Source organism: Hypoxylon trugodes (assembly GCF_022578975.1).
Source record: "Hypoxylon trugodes strain CBS 135444 unplaced genomic scaffold F4822scaffold_9, whole genome shotgun sequence".
Taxonomy (NCBI): Eukaryota; Fungi; Ascomycota; class Sordariomycetes; order Xylariales; family Hypoxylaceae; genus Hypoxylon; species Hypoxylon trugodes.
Window position 1 is genome coordinate 1172220 of NW_026250024.1, and position 25733 is coordinate 1197952.

The window sequence follows — 25733 nt, forward strand, 5'->3', positions numbered from 1 at the left end:
ATAATTGATGGGTTTGTCTAACCCTCAAAATCCCTAAAACCAAGGCCAAGTAAGTCCATCCTAGAGTCCAATGAGGCTACATTCACATTATCATCAAGTAAACACCCAAAGATTTGATTGTTTCGAGGCACTTATGCCTCTAAACCAAGTTTTATTTATCTGCAAACGCCTCTAAATACACCACGGGCTATCGTCCGTCTTCCTTTTCTCTCTCCACTATGATGCCCTGAATGCCCTGTGTGTCAGATCAGCTGTCATGTGTGAATAAGCTCATCTCTCTACTTAGATAAAGCTAAGGAAACATAAAGAAAAAGAGGCGGGAATTATGCATCATGGTTTGATGAATTTGGGGAGGGACCCATCTATCATCTTCCTCTCCGTCGCACACGCCCATGATGCTCCGTGATTGAAGGTTTTCGGCTGGCAAAGGTCTGTAATCTGTATTTCGTGTAAGAAAAAGACGTAGAATGAGCGTTGTGTGGTGGTATCTTGCGAATCAAAGTCGCCGGCTACTGGTTTAGCTTTCGTGAGCATCTAATATTGCTCCTGTTATTGTTTTGGTTGTTTGCACGGTGCGCCGGGAAATACCACTCTAAGACCTAGACGGAAATCCGTAGCGCGTAAAGTCGAGTGCACTCACAATATTGCGAAAAAGGCCACTGTCGGGCGCTGTGTAGTTAGTATGAATACAAATTGGTGTCAACTGTCAAATGTCAGTCGACATCCGGGCAATTTCAGCATAAGCTCGACGTAGAACGAAGTGGAATTTGACGTTGCCAGAGGTTGTAGTGGCAATATAGCTTCTCATTCAACCCGCAGCAGCGGCTGGTGTCTTCAACGTTGCGGGTTGGGGTCGCTTCGCCGGCGGTGCATGTACCTAAAGTGTGAATTAGCAAGCCTTCAAAGTGTGGAAGGGGATTTCCTAGAATATTTTGGCGGTAGTCTCGATATTAGCCGTCCACCATTTATCTATACATACTTCGGACGAAGCGTTGCGCTTCCTTGGACCGATTGGCGCTTTCTTAATAGGACGCGGCTTCACTTCGCCTGGCTCGAAAACATCATCGGGAAGATTCGTACTGCAAATGTTAAGCCAATCATCCCAATGCTAGATATATACCGGACACTTACTTCTTCACATGTTGAACGCTCAAGTAGTTCAAGTTTGCGTCGTACTTCTCCCATTGACCACATATGGCCTTGAATGCGTTGACTTGAACGGATAAATCCAGTGTTTTTGCGCCTAATGTCATCGAGTTTAGGTTAGGAATCACAATAAAGTGCTCGCTGGTTTGACAGGCTGAATCAATTAAACCTATAAAATGAGATTGGGTAATGCACTTACCCTCAGCGAGCTCGAGGCCCACGTAGTGTGTTGTAGTGTATATCTTCGTTCCGAGTGAAGTCGCTTCGGGGATATCTTCCATCTTCATCCCCGAGTCCTCAAGATCAGACTTGACAGCAGAGTTCGGGGCTGTGGTGCCGACCTCAGCTTTCACATCGACACCATTCTCTTCCTTCGCCTCGGTGTCATCTTCTTCGTCATCTTGGACTCTATAAGCTAGGCTTCCGTTCTGTACCGCTTCGGTCTCCTCGTCGTTCTTGACCCTATGCAGCCTTTCGTAACCCTTGTTGAACGGACGTGCGATGGCGATTGAAGCGTGTCGTTCGAGTTCGCCGACTAAAACACGGACCTTCGATTCCACAAAGCCAGACCATATCTTGTGCGCTTCCTTCGTAGTACTAGTCGCGATGACAGCCAGATAATACTTATGGTCGGCGGTAAAGAAGGTGTGTTTACCGAACAGATCTTTCCATTGAAGTTTTCCATCTTGTATTTTGATGGTGAGATCGAGGCCACGTTCAAGCTCGCGCTGGATGATAGCCATTGTTGAATGCGTAATGTTGAAAGTTGCGCACATCTGGGGATATGCCGGTGTGATGACAGGCATGAGATGGTAGCTGTCACTCTTGTAAATCTGCAATATATTAGCTAAGTGAATCCTCCAATTCGATGACCCCGAAAAGCACTGACCTTAGGATTCCAGACGCGCACGTTTAGTGGTCCTTCATCCATATGCTTCAATTGCACGGGTGTGGGCCAGCGCCATTGCTTTATTATCTGGAAGAATTTTGTGACAATAGTAGCACTTGCGGCCCTCGGATAAAGTTGGCAGACACGCGCTACAAGCATAGCCCATACTACACCACCCGGGAAGCCGATGATGTTGGCGTAAATGGCGCGACGTTGCGCCCATAGTTTAATAGCTCGAAGAGCAAGACGAAAAGTGCTCTGCTCGGGGACGAGGTTGAGGATCTCTTTCGTGACACGAGTTCCATTCAACGAACGAAGTTCACGATCGTCTAAACCGCGAAGATATTCGTTGTTGGTCAGGTTTAGCTGACCATGGGGTGGGAATTGCTTTAACGTGGCTATTCTCGAGAAGATTAAATCGATACTGATTCCCCAGTACTCGAATTTGATGATAGGTACAAATGCGTCCTCAACAGCAGTGAGATCAGTCACTGCACCCTTAGGAGCCATCTCTTGTAGTAAAGAAGGGAAATGTTTGAAGTAATCATCGCGGGTTACGTATCGAGGAGCGGTTACAAGGGTATCGATATCGGAACCGGGACCGTAAACGCCTAGACAATAACTTCCGTACGTGAATACTTCGCCGCGAGCATCTCGGATGAGGACTTCATTTTGTGGTTCCTTTTCTTTCGCCACTCGTCGCACAAACTCGTCTGCGATACGTTGAAGATCGGCAAGAACTCTCTCTCTGTTGGGGTAATTTATTAGTTAGGGATGGGATGATACTAATCAATGAGGTTGATTGGCTTACCTCTTCTTGGTTTCGGCGGCAGATTCAAACGTGTTTTGGCGTCTTAATTCTTCTAGAAGTAGATGCGTAGACTGCGTCTCAGCAGCAGTGGGAAGTGTTGTTGCGATCGGGGGAGTAATACCCCAGGTCTGTTCGGAATTGGCCATGGCGAGTTCGTCGAATTAGAAAATACTTCCAAAGGCAAAAAAAGTTGGATGCTAAGGACGATGTCCGAAATGAACTATCTCTAGTAGTTGGTATATGCAATTGCAGTTTACAAAACTACTGCACAGAGGCAGAAAGTGATGAGATTGTAAATTGCTTGTGCCCCTAATAAGCAGCATCGATAACCATTGCAATCAACAGTGACGATGTCATGGATGATGGGTGTTCGTCGGAACTGGTTTCGAGGGGTCGCCGATTGTACCGAACAGATTAAACAGTTGTCGCGAAGGTTGCCTAGACTCGAAATATGCGCGGCCTCCCACGAAGAATAAAAAGAAAGAAAATTAAAGGGATGGAGGTGGGAAAGGCGACCGCGGATGATACGTATCGTTAGAGAAAAATACAGAAAAAAAGGATGTTTGTTTAGATGATGAGCGTGGAAAATGAGAGTTGGAGAAAATACGCATCTAAGTTTGGGAGGTTAGTTGTTAACCTTATTATTCCACCTGTATCGATAGCGCGCGTCTATGGGGAGCACCTACCCACGTAATGTACTATACCCGTACCTAGGTAACCGCTGTTAGTGGATGCTGGAGGTGATTCCGTTAGGTGGGGCCTTCCATTATATGTATCAGGGTGCATGTACCTATTTACATTTACGGTAAGGTAACTCCAAGCGCTACACTAAACATGGAATTAGCGACCCAGTATAAAAATAGAAGATTGGGAGATAAAAGAGAGAATATATGTCTTTTTTCTTTGTTCTAATCTCAAGTATGACACGTCAAATATGTATTACAATATGCTGCTATCCAATAAAATATCAAAACCGAGATCGAGTTAAAGCTGGGTGTATTTGGCGAGGCCAATTAATGCTATATCTTGTGAGTTGAGCTATCACCCCCGGAAAATCGCCTCGTACAATAATGGTATCATATGTATCGTATCCATGGATCTTAAATATCCATCCCCCAGTGTCTTGCCCACTCATCTGCGAGTTCAATAGGGTCTACATGCCAATGATGCCTCGAGAGCCAAAATGCTAACCCTCCGATAACGCCGAGACTGCCTATAACTTCTAGGGCAACCCATCCTTTCGCTTTCAAGTCTGCCGCTACTTGAAGTAGCCCTAGTGGATCTTGATGCGGTGTTGTCTTTGCCGAAAATCTACCTCTGGATTTTCTCCTTGTCGGCATTGACCCTGAACTCTTAGTCTTTTTTAAGGCGACGAGTGTGCCGTCCTGTACACACTCATTTAGCTTCTCTGTAAGCCAAACTGCGCGCTCCCCACGAGCGAGTGATTCATATCGCGTCCGCTCAGTAGCCAAACTGCGCTGGAGGTCAGCCGCCCAGTCTACAATATGAAGTTGCGATGGTCCATGATCTTGATGTTGTTCATTAAGACGGGTTAACGCCATTGACGAGCATGGGGCTATTGTGGTTGTTTGTGGTTGAGCGGGAGGTGGCGGCGCTAAGCTAGGGAGATTCAACGGCCTATATAAGTGGCGAGGTCGTGATGGCGTGGTATCTCTCCACTCGAGATACTTCTTCGCCGCAATATGTCGAAGCCATGAAATTCCATTCGGGCTAAACATATTCTCCACAAGGTATCTCAGTTCTGAAGTCATTAAAGGTTGAACATAATCTGGACTCATAAGAAGGCTGGCATCCATTACGTCGTCGTCTGAACCAGTAGCACTGGATACTGCATAGGGAACACTCGGCACAGGGGAATTAGATTCCTCGTTAGTTGCCGATGCGAAGCTGAAAGTCCGAATGCCTGCCGCTCGAAGCTGGCCCGCAATTTGCTCTTTACATATGACAAGTTGTTCCGGTGGGATTGAGTCAGCCCGAGCGAGGATGGGAATAACATTCGTCAGGGGCGCTAGACGGCGAATGTATTCTAAATCGACTGGTTTCAGCCCTTCTGGCGGGTTAGCAACAATGTCTCCCATAATTAGCTGGGAGGCTAGCGTACCTTGTGAGATGAGGTAAAACACGACATCGACTTGAAAACCTCCATCGCCTCCTAACATATTCAGCATGTCCGAATCGCTCAGAGAATCCGAAGATATCTTCGTTAAGTGAGATTCAACGTATTCGACACAAGGCATGATAGTCTCCATAGCCTAAATGGAGTTAATACTTGTTAAGTCAAAAACGAACTTTAATGGTAACCTACCGATGAGCCATTACGATAACCAGGTGTGTCTACAAAACAAACGTTCCGCTCTAAAAGGTTGTCGCCTAAGCTTTTTCGTCTTTCGGATACATGAGGTTCGTTCAAGGGCGACCACCACTCTGGATAGGGTTTAGTACTGGCGTATATTTCTGATATAATAGGTGTTGAGTTGGACGCCCTCCTGGATGAGGCGACTTGCTTCTTCTGCACGGGCGAATCAGCCTGCGATGGGATGGGGTCAACATGGACTATATGTTCGCAGATTTGGACAACTGCCTTGACCATGGAAGTTTTGCCAACACCTAAGAGAGCATGTTAGTTACAGCCGGTGAACAGGTTCGTTGGGTATTAGTACCAGAGTCACCGGCAAACAGGACTTTCAGTCGTCCTAGACTTTTACCTGTCTCGGTGAACGGACGCCGGCTTGGCATTTTGATACTAGGCATTACCAACTGAGGAGCACTACCGCTATCCATCATTCTTGATGGCCCTTGTTCTAGTGGTTCCTCATCGGAACTCACCGCATGTTCCGAAAGCGATCCGGTGAACGAGTTTCTTCTCGAGGATGGGCTACTCATAGCCGATCCCGTACAGGACGTACCCAACATCATTGGTGTCATTGGCCGCGAAGGTGATGAATGAAGTTGAGACCTCATGGAGGCCGGACTATGTGTAAATACCGAGTCTCTTGATGTTATGGAATATGCGGGCGCATAATCCCTCTCTTGTTGCATTGTATTTTGCTTTGACATTTCACCATCTCTATCTTTGTCATCCCTGCGGGAATGGGAAGCACCGGCAGATGTACCAGCTTTTCGGATATCGAGAAAGCGACTATGAGGGGTTGGATGATCAAGATATGAATCGATCGAGGACTCGTCCGCTAGGAAGAATGACATTTGGCTGCTAGTAGAGGAAGCCATAAGAGGAGGGGGATCGTGGTCGGCCGAGCGCTGACGCCCGATCCAAGCGTCGTTGCCAGGAAAAGGTCGCATGGTAGATTAGAAGATCACATCTAGGTAAAAAATAGAATCGAAGCTATCGTAACGCGTCTGAAAACGAACTCTAGATCATTGCAATATGTATATAATTTGAGAACAGTTAATAGTAGATGGTTCGATAGGTGCGTCACCAGGGTATCACAGAGCAAAGGTGGTAGATGATGGCATGTTAATAAAAGTAGGGGTAGTTAAATGGTAGTGTACAGACAAGACAAGACGGAGTATTAGGTGATGTAGCAGTGAAGGAGAGCAGTGTACCTAGGTAGGTAGGCAGGTAGGTTAATGGTCAGTGGTCTCAAGTCGGGGTCCCCTTCTTGCTCTAGCCGTGTGGTTGGAGTTGCCAGTGAATGGCTGAATGAAGGACACCCCGCATCAGATAGGCTCAGGAGTATGCATTGTCCGGTATAAGTACGAGTAAAGGTACGAGCTTAAGTCCGGTACTTACAATGAACCGGTCAAGTTTCCGTGGCGTACACCAATGTAGCTAGTTCCCCATAATTATTAATTAGCTTTTACCCTTTCAGTGCAGGTGGCGCCGGTCATTTGGTCATTTAAGACTGTATGGATCGTCCCTCCTCACTCACTTACATAATCTCTCATTTTTATGTAAGATACAACGGTACAAACGTGCAATAATAGACGGATGGCAGGGATCTTCTCAAAGTGACATCCTTGCCCCCCATCCCCTGCCTTTCCCTTTGTACATAGTATGCACGTACCAGTCATAATCCCATTTGCCCCTCAACTCTCTCAACCGCCAACAGGAATCCAAGAAATACATACAGTCACCTTACCGACCTACCATTTTAATCCAGAAAGGAATAACATAACGGAAGAAATACTGAAGCTAAGCGCCTTAATCTCAGCCCGTAATTCTTTCTACTAGGTGTTTGATACGGTGTTACTTTTTTTTTATACCACTTAATAAAAATTTCGCAAGCGCCCGCTCTCGTCTCCCACCCACTTCAGCCCGACAACCACGGCCTTGCATTACGACAAGGCTTATTTAATATTCCTCTTTTCCCACCTTCACGACGACTTCCGAGGACACTCCCCCCGTGTCTAACCCTGTCGGACAACAAACATTTTTAGAGCTTCTCAGTCAAACCAGTACTGCCGGGGGTATTCTGTTTGACAGTAGATATACTTCTCGACCTCGTCCCACCCGTGACAAGATGGACGCCAAGCGACACCCAAGCTCTTTTCAGCAGCTCGAGAAGCTGGGAGAGGGTACCTATGCTACGGTATGTTTTTGTTACACATAATATTAAATATAGCGACTGGGCATTTATTCTGACGTATATGTGCGCGTACTATAGGTCTTCAAAGGACGAAATCGCCAGACGGGCGAACTTGTCGCCCTGAAAGAAATTCACCTCGACTCGGAAGAAGGAACCCCGTCGACCGCGATCCGAGAGATTTCACTCATGAAGGAATTGAAGCACGAGAATATTGTCGCTTTATACGATGTGATCCATACCGAAAACAAACTTATGCTAGTATTCGAGTACCTAGATGGAGACTTGAAGAAGTACATGGATACCCACGGCGATAGAGGCGCACTACGACATAACATTATAAAATCCTTTATGTACCAATTACTAAAGGGCATCGACTTCTGCCATAAGAATCGGGTCCTCCACAGGGACTTGAAGCCGCAAAACCTACTTATTAATGGAAAAGGACAGCTCAAACTTGGGGACTTCGGATTGGCGCGCGCGTTCGGCATTCCCGTCAATACCTTCTCGAATGAGGTCGTTACATTGTGGTATCGCGCTCCCGATGTTCTGCTAGGTAGCAGAACCTATAACACTAGCATCGATATATGGTCCGCCGGCTGCATTATGGCCGAGATGTATACTGGTCGACCCCTCTTCCCCGGTACGACGAACGAGGATCAGATCATACGTATCTTCCGCATAATGGGTACGCCTACGGAAAGGACTTGGCCTGGAATTACGCAATTCCCGGAGTACAAGCCGAATATTCAGATGTATGCTACGCAGGATCTTAGGGCGATCCTGCCGCAGATCGATCAACTCGGTATTGACCTCCTACAACGAATGCTAGTCCTTCGTCCCGAACACCGTATTAGCGCGCATGATGCTTTACAGCACCCTTGGTTCGCGGATCTGGCTATGTCACAACAGCAGACAATGCAGGCGCAGGTGCAAGCTAGGGGCTATGCGCCTCCTGCTGTTCCCTCTCAAGGTGTTTACGATTCCGGATACTAGATAGATCCCGAGCAGAATTGGTAGCACTTTGAATCGAGGGTTATCCCATAAAGGGCAAGTCTTGCTAGAGATGCAAGCTTATTATGCACCGTATCAATGCCTACTTCGAGGTAGTATCGATTCCGAGTAGCTATGATGCAGGCATAAAAATGGTATCAGCAGTTAGGTTAGCATACGGTGATTATGGGCGGTGGGGCGACGTAGTTATGAAGGCAATGGTTATGGGCTGAGAATTGGCGTTAAGGGGAGTCTGTTTATTGCCTGCTCAATCATAGATTTTGGCTGCATTCATGGACATCGTGTGGCATTCTGCTATTACCGATAATAAAAATTCGTTATACCCTATGCTTTGATGTTATATGAATCTTTTCCACCGCAATACGGTAGCAAATAGAGCAATATTCAGGTGACACATAAATATTATTTTATTCAACAAACAACTCCTTCGAATGTGTTACGCCCATAAACTCTACCGTGTTAACAGGCTTAAGTATAAGACCAGATCTCAATCCCTCTTATTAACCAAACTATCATCAACATCACTCCTAAACCGATCCTTATTCGGCTCCCGCGCCCAAGTCTCCGCCAGCTCAAAACCCGGCGGTTCCTCATCCGGATACCTCAAACTCCTACGAACCTTCAACACCTCATCACGGACCCTCTTCGCGACCTCAATCCTCAGCCTCGTAGCTTCTTCCCCGTACTTCAACTCATCCGTCAACTCGCCCATAACCAGCCCTCTCTTCTCTTTATTAACTAACTCTCGCCACCGTTTCCGCAAATCACCGAATTTGTCTTCGGGATCTAGGAGTTCACCAAAGGCGACGCGGAATTTAATTCCGAAGCGCGGGAGAAAGCGAGGGAAAGAACGGTCTTCGGGCATTGCGTGTTGGGTCCCGTCGATGAACATTGGTAGGACGTCGGGCGCGGGCTCGCTTTCTAGGATTAACCGTGAGATGCCCCATTTGAAGTACCGTAGGAATAGCTTGGGGTGCTGGTGCACGCATGCTTCGGGGAAGATGTGGATCCAGCTGTGTTTGTTTTGGGTGTAGACTGATGGTGCGGTATAGTTGTCTATTCCGTTTGTGCTGAATGTGAGGTCGCCTGATGTGAACGGGTCGGGGAGTTCGTCTTGGGACTCCTTAGAGGATGCTGGGGTTGGGGTGGTGGCGAATGGCTGAGAGGAAAGAAGTCTTATTGCTTGTGGGATTGTGGGTTGGAAGAGACCCCCGTGAGGCGAGTATTGTAATCTATGAGTTGGTAATACTTGGCCGGAATAGAAGAAAGAGCTGAGGAATCTAGCTATTTGTGTTAGGGGATATTTGATCCGCAAAAATGAGATTGGCGCATACTTGTTTTTGAAGCATATATCGTGAGCTCCCAGGCCCCATCTATGGTTAGAAGGGTTGAAAGCATATCGCAGTGGCAAGACTCCCCATATTATAGGATCGTCAAGTCTGAATGATGAATGAATTAATAAAATTCGATATGAACGCGAATATCTTAATTACAGTCACCTACACGCTGATATGATTTGACACTGACATTGATATTAGTCTGTATACCTAGTGTTCACCAGAGTAAAAGCTCCATACCCGTAATAAGACCTCTCTCTCGTTTCTCAACATCTTTCCTCTTATCTAAAACATCTAAAAATCGATCCAGACCCACGACTTCAACCGAGTTGAATCCATACAGATATCCTCTCGATAGGGCTGATGTCAGTCCCATTACAAGGGAAGATGTCATGCGCCATGGGAGGCTTGGCTGTTGAAGCGGCAGCCTGTTGGAATTAGACTTGGACATGTCGACCTTGTCGGACGCCATTGACTCTTGCAAGTGAAATCTGACAGCATATCAGATGATTGAGGCTCTTACATTAATGTTGAAATGATGAAGAATAAATGTCGCGATCCAGACTACATGTTGTTACAAATTTAGGCGGTTCAATGTGTGCGATAGTGAGAATTTAAAAAAGAAAAGGCACCTAAACTTGCCGTGGTAATATAGAAATACAGGTACCCCCTTAGCAGTAATCCTTCACACCTGCAGGAACGGGACGATCCTATTGGTTCGGAAAATTGCATCCATCACCCTACCGAATGTACCTAAAGTAGACAGGTACCTAGGTACAGCGTCCACTATAAAAGACCACTGGATTGTTGGCGCCCTGGGTACCTAGGTATTATACTGGCGATGCCATTGAGAAAACAGTATGATTCATATAGCACTTTCATTTTTAAATAATGTATGGTAAGATGTATAATATATGAAAATGAGATATTCTTTAAAATATGCACGACCTTTTAACTTCAACTATAATTTAGGTGCATATTTGTGTAGCTGCTACATACATGTATGTAGGGCTCAATGATATGAAGGCAGGATCGAAACGTACGGTCATGATCATACTTTCTTTCAATAGACACATGCTTAAAAAGTAAAGTCATAGGCATTCTCTTGCCCCGCACTACCAAGGGCTACTCTTCAAGATTAACATATCATGATTCAACAAACCACATATCAATACACCTAGTTCCTCAATATTAACAAAGATAGGGTGGTTTAACAGATATATCAGTATGGCGAAGGGTCACTGGATTTTCATCATCGCGAAAATCAATGGTCAGCGGTACCGTAGCCTGGCTTGCCTACATTTCGATACGCTATTCAGCGCGAGTACCGTCGGCAGTAAGACAATATAATTTACCATATGACTTCTCCTTTTTCTCAACACTAATCAGGTTTGCAGTCGCTGTCAGTATAATAGCGTTTCTTCAATCAGAAAAGAATCGACCTCGACTCGAGTACGAACTAGCCTATGCCAGGACTCTGACGGAGGAACAGTGGAAATCTGAGAATACCTACTGGAACCAACCCATGTTCCCCTTCCTGGCCACATGCCTTATCGATGCGGTTTTATCATCCGGCAGTAGCAGTAAGACGTCGCTTTTGCCTTGGAACTCGGTCTTCGATATTGAATCTGACGAGGAAGGAATGTCTGTTTTTGATATCACGAAATATGAAGTCAGTCACTGTTTCGTACAGCTCAAGCCAACCACAACTCGTAGGGACATGTCACAGGTCATGGTACCACTCTCCAGTAGTGAGTATATAAGACTGTATCATCAGGATAACTGGCACGAGAGACACCGAGCGCTATTCAACGCCTTAAGCGAGGCTCGTCTCATCGATGCCGATGTCCTCAACGAGCTGTGGCAAGATCAATTAGTAGGAGCAAGAATCGATCGATTTAAGTCCCGTCGGGGCCCGCACCAACGGGGCATAGGTCGAAATGAAACACAATCGAGCTTGCTCGCTGCTAAAGTGCTGCAAAAGAAAGACGGTATGTTTGAACTCACCCCTGTCCTTTTTCCTCTCACTGATACTACGCACAGCAGCTAGGTATGCATATCACGCCCGCGTTGAGGACCTTCTGCAAGAGACGAGCGTCGAAGAACTAGGATCAAAAATCCAACATCTACCCGGAACCGCTTTTAGAACTTTTCTGTACGATAATCCCCATTATGTCACCGATCATGTCTCTGGTATAAAAATTCTCAGCCTAGCCCTAAGAAGGCACCCGAAAATGGACCTAAAACCGTTCGTCTCGATGACCGGTGAGCAAGTTATCGAGCTAATGGATTTAATCGAAGCTGGCCAAGACGAGGGACACATGAGTCTATTCTCTGGGGGCACCTTTGATTTTCTCGACATCTCGTTTAACCAGAAGATCAATATAGAAGACTTACGCCAGATCCTAGACGGTAAGCGTGTAGCTACTCTCTACGCCTGGAATAACCCTCTTCTCCCAACTGCAGAATTGAAAGAGCTAGTAAAGAGTGGGAATATAGGGGTCTTGCACGATTCTCGTTTATATCTCGAGGCTTTCGACGAAATTAGATCGGATACGGCGTCTCTGAGCCATATCCAACACACTATACCTGTTAGTCAGCTAATATGGATGTACTCTTCTGTGAGCCCAGAACTAGTCGAAGAAGATCCGAAAGATATTGACGGTTGCGATATCGAGGCACTCTATAACGCTTTGCTGAGATCGACAGACAGGGGGGAGAGATGGACGTCAGAATTGTATGTACGATTACTCAACCTGGAACTTCGTGAAGCGCATCTGGGCGTGGCTCAACTTTTCGGCTTTGTTACCCGTTTTCTGCAACAACTACCTGGCATGACTCTAGATGACGCGAGTAATGCCGATCTTGAGATGGAACTTGTACCTCGTATTCCTTTAATGCTTTCTACAAGGAATCCGAGGGTACGTTAATCTACGGCCAAAAATGACCTAGGTTTGATATCTGACTTGGATCTAGGAGGCGTTTGAAGTTCACCCTATACCGCGAGGCATGTTCTTTAATAGGGTGTTATTCGGAAGTTTTGCAAGCGATCCTTTCCATCCTATTTCATCGGATGAATGGACAGTTATCATCATCCAAGAGCCAGAACTCGCGCGATTCCGCTATGCATTCATCAGCCGTGGTGGAGACGGCTGCCTTCGGGTGCTTGATGCTCATGATTTCGCACATGAAATGAACGTCGGTCCCAATTTTATACTACACCAGTGGATTTCCAAAGTACAGCAGGTTATGGTCGAGGTAAAAGACGAAAATACAGGTAACCTTCTAGAGGTACGGGCGGAAGTAAAACCGTGCGAAGAGGAGATGGTGGAGAAAGTTATCGAATTAACAAGGAGATGTGAAGAGTGCAGAGAAGAAATTCAAGTCAGCGTTGAGATATACAGAGAGGGGTCACCATCACGTGATAGCGCGATTGACAGCCGTGTTTTAGCGCCGGTGGTTAATCCGCCAACCCGATTTGGATTAGACGATTCTTTTAGGAACATACATATGTAAGAAGAAGTATAGTACTATACAGGGATTGCTTATCGAGATAAGCATATCTACATACAATTGCATCACCCATTTTAACATTCAACCCTTCATTGCCTTCCTCTATTAATCAACAATTATAAATTAAACACCTAATAAATGGGAGGATATACGCGATAAATACCTCTAACTTCCATCTTTAAGATGTCTCACAGTAAGGCCCCCTCCCCAAGAAATTCCCGACGTGCCAACCCCTAAAGCTCAGCCATAGCTAACACCAACCTCCCCCAGGTAAACGCAACACCTCCCGCGCAGTATTCACCTCGCACGAGCGCGACGTAGCACGCCGAGCATGGAGCGAGACCTCCGCCAGGCTTTCCCGCGAAAGTTTCCTCCCCTTTGCGTCCTGCGGTCTGTGTCTAGAGGTTGCACGCGATCCCGTAGCATGTGCGAGTCACGGGGATTTATTCTGTCGCGAGTGTGCGCTGGCGAATATACTTGCGCAGAAGAAGGAGATTAAACGGTTGGAAGTTGTGCAAGGGGAAAGGGAAAAGGAAGAGCTGGAGGAGAGAGCTAGGAGGGAGGAGGAGGAACGGGAGAGGGCGGTTAGGGAGTTTGAGATGACGCAGATTGGGTTAGATGGGAAGAGTGGTGGTGCGAAGGCGAAGGCTGGGGAAGATCGGGAGGGGGGTGCAACGGAAGCGAATGGGGCAAAAAAACGCAAATTCGAAATCGACGAAGAGGAATTGGCAAGGATAGCTAAGGAGGATAGGGCGAAAGCCCGGAAAGCAATCGAAGACGAGAAAGCGGCGAAGCCGGCACTCCCTTCGTTCTGGACACCCTCGATTACGCCGTCGTCGAATACGAAGGATACGCTACATGAAGTGGTTAAGAAGACGAAAAGCACGCCGATGTGTCCGGCGTCCAGGGAGGATAACGCGCATACGTATTCCTTACATACCCTGGTCGCAGTGAACTTTACCGAGGAAGAAGAGGATGAGAAGACGGGAGAGGGAGGCAGGAAGAAACGTATACGCGTATGTCCTTCGTGTAAAAAGGGACTGAATAATGCGTCGAAAGCGATGCTGGCGAAGCCGTGTGGACATGTATTATGTCGGAATTGCGTGGATAGGTTTATGCGGCCGCGGCACGATCCACATGCGCCAGCAAGCGAGGCTGCGAAATTACGATGTTATGTCTGCGAGGAGGATCTTACGGATAAGAAGAAAAGTAACGGCGAGAAGAGCAAGAAAAAGGATAAGGAGAAAATACGGCCTGGACTGGTCGAGTTGAGGAGTGAAGGCACAGGATTCTCGGCTGGAGGTGCGAATACAGTACAGAAGTCTGGGGTAGCGTTTCAATGCTAGACTTACTGGTTACTCCTTATACTATACCATATCGATATTGTAGTCACAGTCACACGCAATAGAATTAATCACCAAGCAGGCAATAAAAATGAGAGGTAAGAAAGAAATTAGTGGCAGCAACAGCGCCGTAACGATGCTGTTCCCACCAAACCAAGTATATGCATTATCCCTTAACCTGCCATACCCAACCCTATGCTATGCTATGCTCTGTTATGCGATGCTGGCCTTTCTGTAGTTGATGCTCATAACCCACGTACATGATATGAAAGTTCTCGTCTTCTCATACAACAACGACAACAACATCTCCGATATTCAAAGACGCCAACTCCAAATCCCATCCATGCATGTAGATTACAAATTACAACTTTGAGGTGTACAACAAGATGCCCATATCCGGTGCTCCGCGCAAATGAAATGAATCCGATCCAATCCAATACAAGAAAAGAGAATTAGGAAAATTGGTAAGAAATAATCAGTCTCAGCTAGAAATGAAAATGAAAATTCAACCCCCTTTTTTGCTTCTTCTACGTATTAAAAAATAGTAAAAATAGGAAATGAGAAAGGTAAAACAACGCTCGCTTGCTCACTCACACATACTAAAGCAACAGATCTTTTCTCGTAGTCTCCCCCTTTCGTTTTTCTTTTGTAATAGTCAGCTCATCAACTGAGCCACTTCAATCACTCCAAGTCTCATACGCTTGAAGATCTCAATTCTTGATCTCCCTCTGCGCCTTCTCAATCATATTCGCAACAATATTAATCACGAAATCATCCACCTTTCTCGCACGCGAGGGGCGGTTAGCTGCAGTATACGGACGGCCCTGTGCATCACTACCGTAGTGGTAATTGCCGATGGGAGCTCCATTGGCAAAAGATGGAGGCGAGGAGGTAGGTTGCTCATAGCGATAGCCATTGTCGATGCGGTAGCGCAGAGCGCGGAGTTGCGGTTGTGGAGGAGGCGATGGGGGTGGTGATGGAGGTAGTGGTTGACGTGGCGGTTGCGGGTGAGGCCTTGGGCTAGGGGAAGGAGGGGGGATTGGAGCAGAACCTGGGGGAGCAGTAGGGACTAGGGCTTGGCTTGGTACATCCGGAGTTGAAGTAGGGGCAGAAGTAGGAACTGGAGTAGGAGTTGGAGCGGGGAGTGGCGCTGGTGATGACGATGGTGGCGGCAGCGCCTTCGGTAACGGCGTAATTGATTCCACCGCCCCTTTCCCGACGCCGAAAATTCCTCTTGTACCTTCTTTCACATTCTCCCTAGCCTTGTTCAACCCTGTGCTGGCCTTGAATTTGCGATTGCGCAATTCGACGAGCACACCCGCAACGATGAAGTACAAGCGAAACAACAGATGATGCACAACATTCTTCGCTAGCATCGTAGTACCATGACCCAAGAAACTCTTAATTAATTCGCCTTGAATACCATCGTACAGGGATCCAATACCCTCAGTTCGTGCAATCTGCGCAATGGTTCCGAATACGCTGCGTTTACCGAAGTTGCTAACCGCACGTAATGCTTCCTCTCCGAGGCTGGGATCGACACCAAATTCAGGTGGCGCTACGTTGTGTATCATGACTGGTTTCCGGGGCATCTCAGCGGGCTTGGGGGTTGGTGTTCGTGGGATTTCGTCGGGGGCAATGGACTCATCCGCTGGTGCTGCTGTTGCCTCAGCTGGGGTCTCACCCTCTGCTGGCGCGGCTGCTTCTCCGTTGGCAGGTGTTTGTCCTTCCTCTTTAACAGTCTCGGCTCCTTCAGAAGCCTGCGCTTCTGCGGAAGCTTGATCTTCTTTAGGTGCTTCGGCCTCTTCCTTTGGCGCCTCTGGTTGCCTAGCTTCTTCGGCTGCAGCAGATGCCGGAGCAGAAGTAGAAGCCGCTCTCTCCTTAGGACCTTCAGCAGCAACCGGGACACCAGTCTGCATCCTCGTCTTGGCCACCTGGAAGGGGTACGTAATCGCACTAGCAACAGCTTTACTAACAGCAGCAAGCAAGAACGTAGCACCGAACCCAGGGTTTTCGTATCGTTTCGCAGAAAGAGTACGGCGTTTGAGGACTTCATTAAGCAAGAATGTGATACCAGGGTTCAATGTCAAGATCAAACTCGCCGAATACCCCGACCAAAGCCCAGTAAGTCCCTCCTCACGACGAATGCTCTCGATAATCTCCTGCACACTAACTTCCTTCCTCCCCTCTCCATCGACCAGTGATGCCGTCTGTTGTCTCGTAACCACATTCGCAATCGGCGTAGTAAAAAGCCTCGAACAAGCATTCGCAACCACACCAACAGCCAATTCCTCCAACATCCCTAACCCCATCGACTTCTCCCATGACGCACCTCTCCTACTATACCGATTCCTCCTCGCCGAGAGTCTGGCACTGCGGAAATACTCATAGAAGAGAAAGAAGAGGAAAGAGTCCAAGACAGATTTGGCTGCATCGTGACCCAGGCCAGTATAAAACGCTTTCGGCCCGCCACCGGAGCTCCAGGTCTTGGAAAAAGCTTCGCCGAGGCCGCCTGCGTAGGTCGTAGGGTCCTGTTCCCGTGCCTGTGGGCTTGGCTGTGTTGGTGACGGTCGAGTCGGTGTAGCTGTAGCTGTAGGTGTAGCTTGTCCCGGTGCTGCCTCGGGATCGGTGTCGTTCGCCGCTTGCGCTTCCGGTCTTGCTTCTGCTCCCTCCGCCTTCTCGTCGGGACTGGGACCGGGACTGGGACCGGGATTGGGGTTGGGATTTGGGGTGGTAGTGCCGCTGCGACTGCGAGTGTTGAGATTGTTGTTGTGAAGCTTTCCCTCGCGATGAAGCTGCCTTTGCGCTTGCAGGCGGGTGATCACTAGCGATAGTGGATACAGAGCGCATGTCGATATGAGGGTGCCGACGGAGCCTGAGACGGCGTGGTGCAAGGCTGGGAGGATCTTGTCTACTGCCTTTGAGCCTGCTATTGCTGCTGCTGCCGCCGTCGCCGTCTGTGGTAATATGCTCCCGTTATTGGTGAGGCCTGATGAGGGCATGGTTCGTTGGGATTGGTTGGGCCTATATATCTCTTTTTTTTCTTCCTCAGTTCCCCAGCCCAACGCTGAGTGGTAGGGTGAGATGGTTTATATCGGACGAGGAGAAAGTTCCGATTTGGGGGTCGGAGAGAGTCTAGAAGGTGATGTGAGGGAGAAATGTAGAAGATCCCAACTTGTTTTGATTACGCCAACCGGATCGTCAATGGGACAATGGGACCTTGGGGAGCCTTGTGTGGTAGTAGTTGTATAAGTGTATATGTGTGTATAAAAGTGCAGGTAGGTATTCAAGGTATCTAAGTGTATGCGCGTATATGTGTCTAGCTAGCTATGTAGGTCTGCGTGTGCTTGCTTTTGCGACCCTACTATGCCAAGAAGTTGGTTGATGAGGGAGGATTGGTAGATCACGACTAAGGGGGAAGAGGATGAGCCCACCATGTTGTATATGGTTGTATATATTGAATGTATTTCTACCGTAATGATAGCTGTTTGTCCGCCATTGGATCAACTAAGTCGCACAATGCCGAAAGGCATGTGTTTTGTGTGTTAGGTATCTAAGTCGTGTGTATGTGTGTGTGTGTGTGTGTGTGTGTGTGTGTGTGTGATGTTGTTTGTAGGACGAACGAATAGAAGAGTTACCGATCGAGGCTTGCGATACAAAGTTTCTAGTGTAGGGGGGAGAAATGTCGCAAAGTTTCGTAACTACGTCATAATCTGTTTATACTAATTATGTACATATGTACATGTTATATGTACGTCTATATTAATGTATACTTGATGTCACAGAGAACTCCATGTCATTCTATCCTTTTCAATATGGGGAAACTCCAATAAACAAAGTACCCAAGTAATCATGTACCCCGCCCCCTTTTCTACTATTTTCTTCTACCCCTTGGTCTTTGGGTCTCTGGGTCTTGGACCTTGGCTTCTTTCTCCATTGTTCATCTTCAACTAACCAGGTAACGGAACACTTCCATGCTGGCGATCCCTCTAAAAGACCCATCGCCAATCCCTCACGTTTAGCCTTTCCGGCAGCTTATATCCGTAATATCTCATACAATTCTCGCATCGTAAAAATAACATGATAGATTAGGATGTTTCCACAATAGGTTTCCCGAATTCAAATTGGCCTATAGGAAACTTGGATCAGGATCCCGAAGAGATTGGCGAGTTTACACGTGTACAACCTCCAAGTATCCGCTTCACTTTTTCTTATATGCAGCTGTTAGGTTGGGTTTTATGCCTTCCTACATATACCGCCACTTCGGGCACCGACACGTGTGCAGCGTGGGAGCTCCTTTACCCTAGCCTAACCGCAGCTAGCATTGACGAGGGAGACGATGGCTTCTAATTCTGAAATCATTCGCATCCTCCAATCGATCAATATCGATGAGTATAGTACACATGAATAGTTTGGGTCTGAGGTTACGACCTATCATAACGCGGGAAATCAATGCTGACCCAACCGGGTAGCGAATCACATAATTCATGGATACCTGCTGACCCGGCAAAGCTTGCCTAACGCCCCCCAAGTTCCAAGTTGCACGCCTTGCAACACACTCCAAACGCCAAAATCAATCGTCTTGAATTGGTATCCCCCCCGATAAGCGCCTAACAATGATAATGACTGATCCACTCCAATGCATACAATTACCCAACCCCAATTGGGACGTCGTTATCGAGAAGAGAGGACCTCGTCAGATGTTACTGATGGAATGGCTAGAGTGATGGTTGACTCTGCCCTAATAATTGTTGCCAGAAATAACTGGAAAACGAGATAGGCCGCTGCTTGCTCCCCTAGAATTAGATGGCCAAAATGGACCCTCACTACGTCCGTGCGGCTTGTCGTGTAAGACCTCATAGTTTTATCCCCGGCTGACTACAGACGGCCGCCGTGAGTTGGCTTGCATACTAAAACTCGAGGATCTTCTTGGGCCCATTCCACCCATCATTCCCAGGTCCGGTTCCCCAGGTGCATCGTCTAGATCCATACTGATGTCGGTATGGTTATCGGGGAGCTTCTGCGCACCAAACCCAACCACTTTAAAAATGTTGGTTCGCCCACCATTGGTTGCTGTCTGTAGCTGCTCGTGAAGACGAGCAAGTTGGTAAGTCCTTTTGATAGGCGCAAAGATAGGCTGGGGCAGAACCGGTTGCGGATTCCATCGAGCTAGTGCGCCCATGACCGCTGCAGTCTCCTCATCAGAGTCGACGGGACCGGCATTAGCGTCGTCGTCGTCCTCGAGAGGAGCATTTGCGTCAAGAGCAGCCTCTATTGAATATTAGTTACTACGATCAAAATCCCAGACAAATGGGACTATTTCTTACTCTGCTGTTTAGCCTGGTTCTTTTTTTGATACGCGGCAAGAAGCATATCGTAAGGGAGTGATCTACCGGCGACGGCTCGCTTTGCACCCATACTATGGCTTTTGCAAGTTAAAGACCGTGCACAAGGTTGTCCATTAGGTAGAATGACACCACATTGCTTCTCGACATCAACGGGGCCTAGATCAGTTAGACACGATGAACACGATTTCAGACCGGCAAGGCAGTGAGTGGTTAGGAAATACCTTTGGGTTTAGGGACTTTAGGCTTTGGTTCCTCTTTCTTCTTCTTACTCTTGGGGCCCTTCTCGGCGTCCCCGTCCGCCTTACGTTTCTTACCCTTCGGTTCTCCATCCGGCTTCTTGCCGCCGACCTTCTTAGAAGCCTTTCCAGCTGTGCCTTTCTTCTGAGAGCCATCGTCGTCGTCGTCACTATCGTCGTTCATCTTGGCGTCTCCGTCTTCGTCAGCTTTACGAGCTTCTTCCTCTCGAGCCTGTTCTTTTGCTCGTTCTCGGGCTTCCCTCGCCTCCTTCTTGCGTTGCGCCTTCTCTTTCTTTATACGTAGACATTGCGCAATATGTTCTTTAGCAGCTGTCTTGATAATTCCTTTCTTACAATGCTTGCATTGTTGAAGGTTTAGATGGTCTTCGAGGGGTCGTCCGGTCGCAAAGGTCTCACGGGAGCTCTCGTCTAATTGGTTCACGACAGGTCCAGGAGACAATGCGCCGATGATGTTGGAAGGACTTTCGGAAGCTTTAGGTTTTTTGTCGTCTATAAAGTAAACAATGACTTAGTAACCGTAGGTCTTACAAGGGTATAATGTAAGATAATATAGAACAAAACTTACCATCTACAACACTTCCATCTCTCCAATTACCAAACTTCACTAACTTCGGAGGGGCCTTCTTTAATTTAATTACGCCGTTTGGTCTGTCTTTCACGATCTTCTTGGAAGCGACGTTGATTGTGCCTTCATCGTCGGGACCTAAAGTGTGGGGCAATCATTCGTCGTTAGCACGGCGCGTCGTTTGCGATGCGACAATATGTCACTATAATAATTAAATGATTGATAGGCACCACATACCTTTTCGGCCCTCTCCCCCGGTCGCCATCCTGATAGGCTTCCAGGGAGTCTGGTCACATTTAATAGCGTCGTAAGAGGCTTCGTAAGCATAAGATAGGTGAAATCGGCGATGGAAATTCGTTGGTTGTTGACTTGTTGATGGTTGAAAGTTAGATAATGATGGTGGTAGATTGATTAAAGAAGCCTTGAACGAAGCTCGCGCCGAAATTATGACTAAGATAATCCTAGCGTCACTCTCTCCTCTCTGCTCCAGTTTTTAATGATCTTATCGCTCTTATCTATTTTAACCGAACAAAAGCCGTAGGATGCTTAAGGTTATCTTCTAGCGTGTCCAAAGGATCTCCACATTTGTCTTTCTGTACCATCTAAATTTATCTACTGGTTCTAAGATTGCCCAGATATATTTAGAGTCGTCAGAGTAAAGAAATCCATGTCTTGACGAAAACAGATTGTTCTTTCAAATCACTTATCAATATGAAATATATGGATCATATGAGCTAACGAAATTCCCTTAAGCCGAATTCCGAGAATTTCGTCCATTTATATGATCCCTTATCATGACTAAAACAATGCAATTCAACTTACACCTCCAATACCGCGACGGTGGAGTTTAAATAAAGACCATCATCTATATCGCAATATTTTCAGGCGTGGATTTTTGGCTAGTATGATTTATTGACCAACTCCGGGCTTCAACTGGGCTATTGTCCCCGAGAATTCCTTTCAAATATAGGTACACCGTGGCCTGTATCATATAGATCGAAATAAGTCCTTGTGTTTTGAACTTTGGTCTCACCAATAACCTGAAAATGCAATTCCCTTATATACCTAACCTTGAAATATGCCCATAATGTATCACTCAAACCAGTGGTTCCCGGTCCGGCCACGCCTGCGAACGCCTTCCCATATATACTGCCTGGTATCAGTATTCTAAAATGTTCAATTCGTATGCTTTTGTTCACCCTAATCCTCGTCTTCGATCTTTAACTCTGTCTGGATAGTCTCCCTGGTCAATTTATTTCGTTGCTCAACCATGACTTCGGACAATGCTAGAGCATGTTGCATGCCCATCTGCCTCCAGATTACTTGCAGCACATTGTAAGCCCAATCCCAAAACTCCGGGGGTACGTTGGGTGCACATCCTGCAGTACAGAGATGCCACAGGTGGCTAGGAAGCCCTACGGCTCCAGAATTACCAAATCCACCCGGCTCAAACGCTCGAGTAGTCTCGGGATCTAGCATTGGATGATGCCAATGTGATGGTGTGCTTATAAGGATGTCCTCGGCTAGCCGTTCGATGGTAGCGTAGCATTTTGTTCTCTGAGCCACGGGCACGGTCTTGTTGCTTGAAATGGGGCAATCGGCGAAAAGCTTGACAAGCTTTTGGTTTGTGAGGATCCGAGCCCATCGGTAATGATTCCATATTCGACCACTCCAAACCCCGTTGTATTTATGCCACTTTCCGCGGAAAACCGCTTCTGGTGGGTATTCCCCTTGATTCTGCGTGAAGGGGAATGCTTCTAATAGCCGACCTTCTAAGCGATCAAAAGCATTCTCCAATACAACAAATTGTTGTATCAGACCATCCGTAGTGGGACGCCCGTCGGTAAGTACCGTATGTTCAGCTGTCGCCGACAGTTGGAGATATCGGGCAATTGCAAGCGCTAAATCAACAGAACAAACCTCGAGAACACCCTGCATCAACTGCTTGCAAAATTTAAGAGTCTCGAAGAATCCGGCCGGAAGGGGTGTATCTGTCATTTGATAGGGGATAAACTGATCTTGTCAGTGGCCGGACTAAAATGAGGGGGATATAATGACACAATACCATTGAAAATAATAATTGCAACACACCGTGCGCGCCCCTATTAGGGGCCTGCGGAAGTGGCAGCACGGATCGTAGTACAGCCACTGCGCCATTAATATGCGTATTAGCTGAACCCACGGTTACTTTAGGTCCTCTACCTTGGACGACCTATACATAGTGAGTGGCTCGTCCCGACGCATATATGTTTCGGGGCATAATTTTACCTCGAATAAAGCAAGCGATACGACGCTCCGAATACGGGCTACAAGACCAGCAGGATCGTTATTAGCGATCAATTGCCCAGTCTGCTTCAAAGCTGCAACATATTTAGAACGTGCAACCAGGTTCATGTCTTTGTTCCCCAGCAGGTTTGACATCCCTGCAAGACCTACAGCTATCATGACGTTCTGGGCCGCATCGGCGCTCGAAAAGTAAGCAGCCACTTGATCGCGCGTCTTTGGGGAATCCGGATGATTCATGAGATAGCGATTTATGTAGAATTGTAATCCACGTTGTTCCATATTCATATCCACTTTCTTGGCTATCCTGGTCGGAGCAACCTCGCGCGGCGTTATAGGAGAACTCGCAGTTTGACTATCCGAAGACGCGCCTGGCGACTCGTTTGTCCATATTGAAGCAGCCGAGGCCGAAGTTGATGCCGAAGCCGGGCCTCCGCTCGGGTCAGTAGGTGAGCCGGAAGAGCCCCATTGAGCGTGTGCTTTTTGTATAACCTTGCTACTCTCATCTCGAAACATGAGAGATAATTGGTCTCGGTATCCCGGACATTTTTTGCCCACGCGAATGCACTGGGAGCATTCCGGCCGCTTTTTATCGCACTAAAGCTTCATGGTTAATTATGGATCCCGCCATCTCTTAGAGTCCCAGCAGATCGGATACGTAGAGGGAGGCGAATGCAAGCCATGCAGTAAAACCTCGTGGCATACCGAACTTGCTGCCACCAAGATACGTATCATATCTCCATCTCAGCTGCACCTGCATGGGAAAAACAGGGAACAAAGGGTGTGCAGTGGTGTCGGTCAAGAGGAGGCCGTGAGCCTATACGCACCTTTATACGTCGGGTTCGACAGTTCTGGCATCCCTGGGAAGCCTTTCCACAATAAACCATTGTGCAAGGACGCCAGGATAGGCAAGCTGTACGAACAAATCAAAAGTGTGTATTTGATTTTAGTCGTGCGTATCAAGTGCTGTACTTTTCGGTGAGTGGCGGTTGTCGTTGGTCAGTATTTGCGCAGTCGGGTGTCGAAAAGGGAAAGCAGTTCGTCAAGGTCGTGGGGAATAAGAAGGATCATGATTATGAGAGGACTAGCGGCCCTAGTTTTCTTCGACCGCCCTTTTCTCTCCCGTCTTCTATAAAAGACGAGCCCAACGCCGCTCCGGGCTCCCTTCGAATTTTGTTCCCCAGAGCCTCCGAAGGGTTTCTCTGCATGTGCTGCACCGAGTCCGGATGGTTACGCCGCACGTGTCTTCAAGATCGATAATCAACGGCGAGCCCCTCGGCTTTCGAACAACGTCCAATGTAACTGAAAGGATAAGCTACCAATAAAAAACCGAAGTCTCAAAAAGGATTATGTTTTAAATTTTATTTTTCTTATATCGTCTTCGTCTTTGGTTAAGATATCGGAAATTTATTTTCATATAAATCAAGACAGGTTTGATGCCACGGCATAAACGACAGGGCGAAGAAACGATGAATACCTAACCCCGAGGGAGACTCTCAGAGAACCTGGTGGGTGGCCACGACGATGCAGGTTCACGGTATTCGGGAATAGATATACTGTATGCCCGTCTTGTTCTCGTTTTCGATGCGAGACTGGTTGGTTAATCACAATCCTTCAAGGTGACTTAGGTACATTAGCTTCTTGACTTTCCTACCGTGCAGGTGGAAAAGAAAAGAAAAACATTATCCACACTTGCTATTAGTAATGCAATACATGGGTAGTTTCTCTTTCTTTCCCACAATAGCATATGTTTTTTTCGCTCTTTCCCTCGGAAACTCAAGCTGTTTGAAACTCGAAAGAGACGTAAAAAAATTAGTGCCACCAAATAGGAACTTCCCCGCTTTCCCTTCAGACCCAATCGTCCGTCTGATGTGGGGGGGATAGACAGGGACCAGGGTTTACCGTGGATCAAGAAGCTGCAAGGTTGGCGGAGCATCCTGGGAAGGTTTGGTCGGAAATTCCAGGGTTGGTCCGTCTGGTTTGAAGATGGTTTAGTGGGTTCGTTCGGTCTGGTACGAAGGTACTTACGACGGATGAGGCGAGAATTATTAGGCGAGTTTGTCTATCAAAGCTTATGGTTGGGTCGCAATGGACGACCTTTCTCTAAAACAGGTAGGTACATGCTCCTTCTACATGCATTCCACAAGCAATAGAAGGCACACCATACCTCTAGCCGCATACATCCTACATCCGACTATCAAGGTACTTATGCAGGAATATTAATCCCCATATCCGATCTTTGTAACTCTTTTAAACTTTAGGTACCGAATAAACAATTGGAAGCAACTACTAGATGTATTAGGGTAGTATTTGCTGATATGTCAGTCAAGGTTCTTCGTTGATTGCCTACATATACGTCACCAAAAGCAAATATTCGATTATTTTTTATATGAAAGTAACCCCGATTGGGTTTCACTAGTTGCTACTCGGCATTCTTTCTTTTTTACATCACATGGATATTTTACGTACATACGTCTTCACATCTTCGCAGAAGCTTTCCTCCATACGTATGAACATACATACAAACAACTACCCCTTACACTTATGTGCAGCACGCTATAAGATATCCCAACCAGGGCTATGAGGCATCAGGGCTCCTAGACCGGGTACTACGTTGTGAGAACCCGGATACCACTTTCCGGCGTGACGTAACGCCGAGGGG

At 47.1% G+C, this 25733-nt stretch overlaps 9 protein-coding genes across 9 annotated transcripts; 3 read left to right on the forward strand and 6 right to left on the reverse strand.

Annotated features, from left to right (window-relative positions):
- Positions 1 to 112: 112 nt before the first annotated feature.
- F4822DRAFT_416015 (Poly(A) polymerase) lies at positions 113 to 3553 on the reverse strand. The gene is made up of 7 exons (XM_051459295.1): positions 3533 to 3553; positions 2847 to 3457; positions 2036 to 2783; positions 1346 to 1979; positions 1132 to 1243; positions 980 to 1079; positions 113 to 877 (listed from the first exon to the last, which is right to left on the reverse strand). The coding sequence occupies exons 2-7, from the start codon at positions 2990 to 2992 to the stop codon at positions 809 to 811; spliced, it is 1809 nt and encodes a 602-aa protein (XP_051310476.1). The 5' UTR covers positions 2993 to 3457; positions 3533 to 3553; the 3' UTR covers positions 113 to 808.
- Positions 3554 to 3721: 168 nt separating this feature from the next.
- F4822DRAFT_416017 (Septin-domain-containing protein) lies at positions 3722 to 6534 on the reverse strand. The gene is made up of 4 exons (XM_051459296.1): positions 5528 to 6534; positions 5173 to 5474; positions 4969 to 5119; positions 3722 to 4914 (listed from the first exon to the last, which is right to left on the reverse strand). The coding sequence occupies exons 1-4, from the start codon at positions 6165 to 6167 to the stop codon at positions 3947 to 3949; spliced, it is 2061 nt and encodes a 686-aa protein (XP_051310477.1). The 5' UTR covers positions 6168 to 6534; the 3' UTR covers positions 3722 to 3946.
- A 322-nt stretch (positions 6535 to 6856) lies between these two features.
- Positions 6857 to 8756, forward strand: F4822DRAFT_416019 (protein tyrosine kinase). Its single transcript, XM_051459297.1, has 2 exons — positions 6857 to 7417; positions 7493 to 8756. Exons 1-2 carry the CDS (start codon positions 7349 to 7351, stop codon positions 8405 to 8407), a joined length of 984 nt encoding a protein of 327 aa, XP_051310478.1. The 5' UTR covers positions 6857 to 7348; the 3' UTR covers positions 8408 to 8756.
- F4822DRAFT_416022 (acyltransferase) lies at positions 8757 to 10365 on the reverse strand. The gene is made up of 4 exons (XM_051459298.1): positions 10003 to 10365; positions 9929 to 9947; positions 9760 to 9864; positions 8757 to 9705 (listed from the first exon to the last, which is right to left on the reverse strand). The coding sequence occupies exons 1-4, from the start codon at positions 10232 to 10234 to the stop codon at positions 8913 to 8915; spliced, it is 1149 nt and encodes a 382-aa protein (XP_051310479.1). The 5' UTR covers positions 10235 to 10365; the 3' UTR covers positions 8757 to 8912.
- Positions 10366 to 10624: 259 nt separating this feature from the next.
- On the forward strand, positions 10625 to 13360 carry F4822DRAFT_416032 (uncharacterized protein). The gene is made up of 4 exons (XM_051459299.1): positions 10625 to 11098; positions 11160 to 11753; positions 11806 to 12683; positions 12739 to 13360. The coding sequence occupies exons 1-4, from the start codon at positions 10990 to 10992 to the stop codon at positions 13276 to 13278; spliced, it is 2121 nt and encodes a 706-aa protein (XP_051310480.1). The 5' UTR covers positions 10625 to 10989; the 3' UTR covers positions 13279 to 13360.
- A 4-nt stretch (positions 13361 to 13364) lies between these two features.
- On the forward strand, positions 13365 to 14706 carry F4822DRAFT_371065 (ENOS interacting protein). Its single transcript, XM_051456264.1, has 2 exons — positions 13365 to 13468; positions 13546 to 14706. Exons 1-2 carry the CDS (start codon positions 13459 to 13461, stop codon positions 14619 to 14621), a joined length of 1086 nt encoding a protein of 361 aa, XP_051310481.1. The 5' UTR covers positions 13365 to 13458; the 3' UTR covers positions 14622 to 14706.
- On the reverse strand, positions 14701 to 18276 carry F4822DRAFT_416036 (mitochondrial carrier domain-containing protein). Its single transcript, XM_051459300.1, has one exon. The coding sequence runs from the start codon at positions 17618 to 17620 to the stop codon at positions 15329 to 15331; it is 2292 nt and encodes a 763-aa protein (XP_051310482.1). The 5' UTR covers positions 17621 to 18276; the 3' UTR covers positions 14701 to 15328.
- A 1206-nt stretch (positions 18277 to 19482) lies between these two features.
- Positions 19483 to 21053, reverse strand: F4822DRAFT_433249 (SCA7, zinc-binding domain-containing protein; the record flags this gene model as incomplete). The annotated part of the gene is made up of 5 exons (XM_051461802.1): positions 19483 to 19889; positions 19946 to 20122; positions 20188 to 20712; positions 20789 to 20926; positions 21026 to 21053. 5 exons carry the CDS (start codon positions 21051 to 21053, stop codon positions 19483 to 19485), a joined length of 1275 nt encoding a protein of 424 aa, XP_051310483.1.
- Positions 21054 to 21386: 333 nt separating this feature from the next.
- Positions 21387 to 23694, reverse strand: F4822DRAFT_371199 (uncharacterized protein). Its single transcript, XM_051456265.1, has 3 exons — positions 23057 to 23694; positions 22854 to 23000; positions 21387 to 22801 (listed from the first exon to the last, which is right to left on the reverse strand). Exons 1-3 carry the CDS (start codon positions 23585 to 23587, stop codon positions 21989 to 21991), a joined length of 1491 nt encoding a protein of 496 aa, XP_051310484.1. The 5' UTR covers positions 23588 to 23694; the 3' UTR covers positions 21387 to 21988.
- Between the last annotated feature and the right edge of the window lie 2039 nt (positions 23695 to 25733).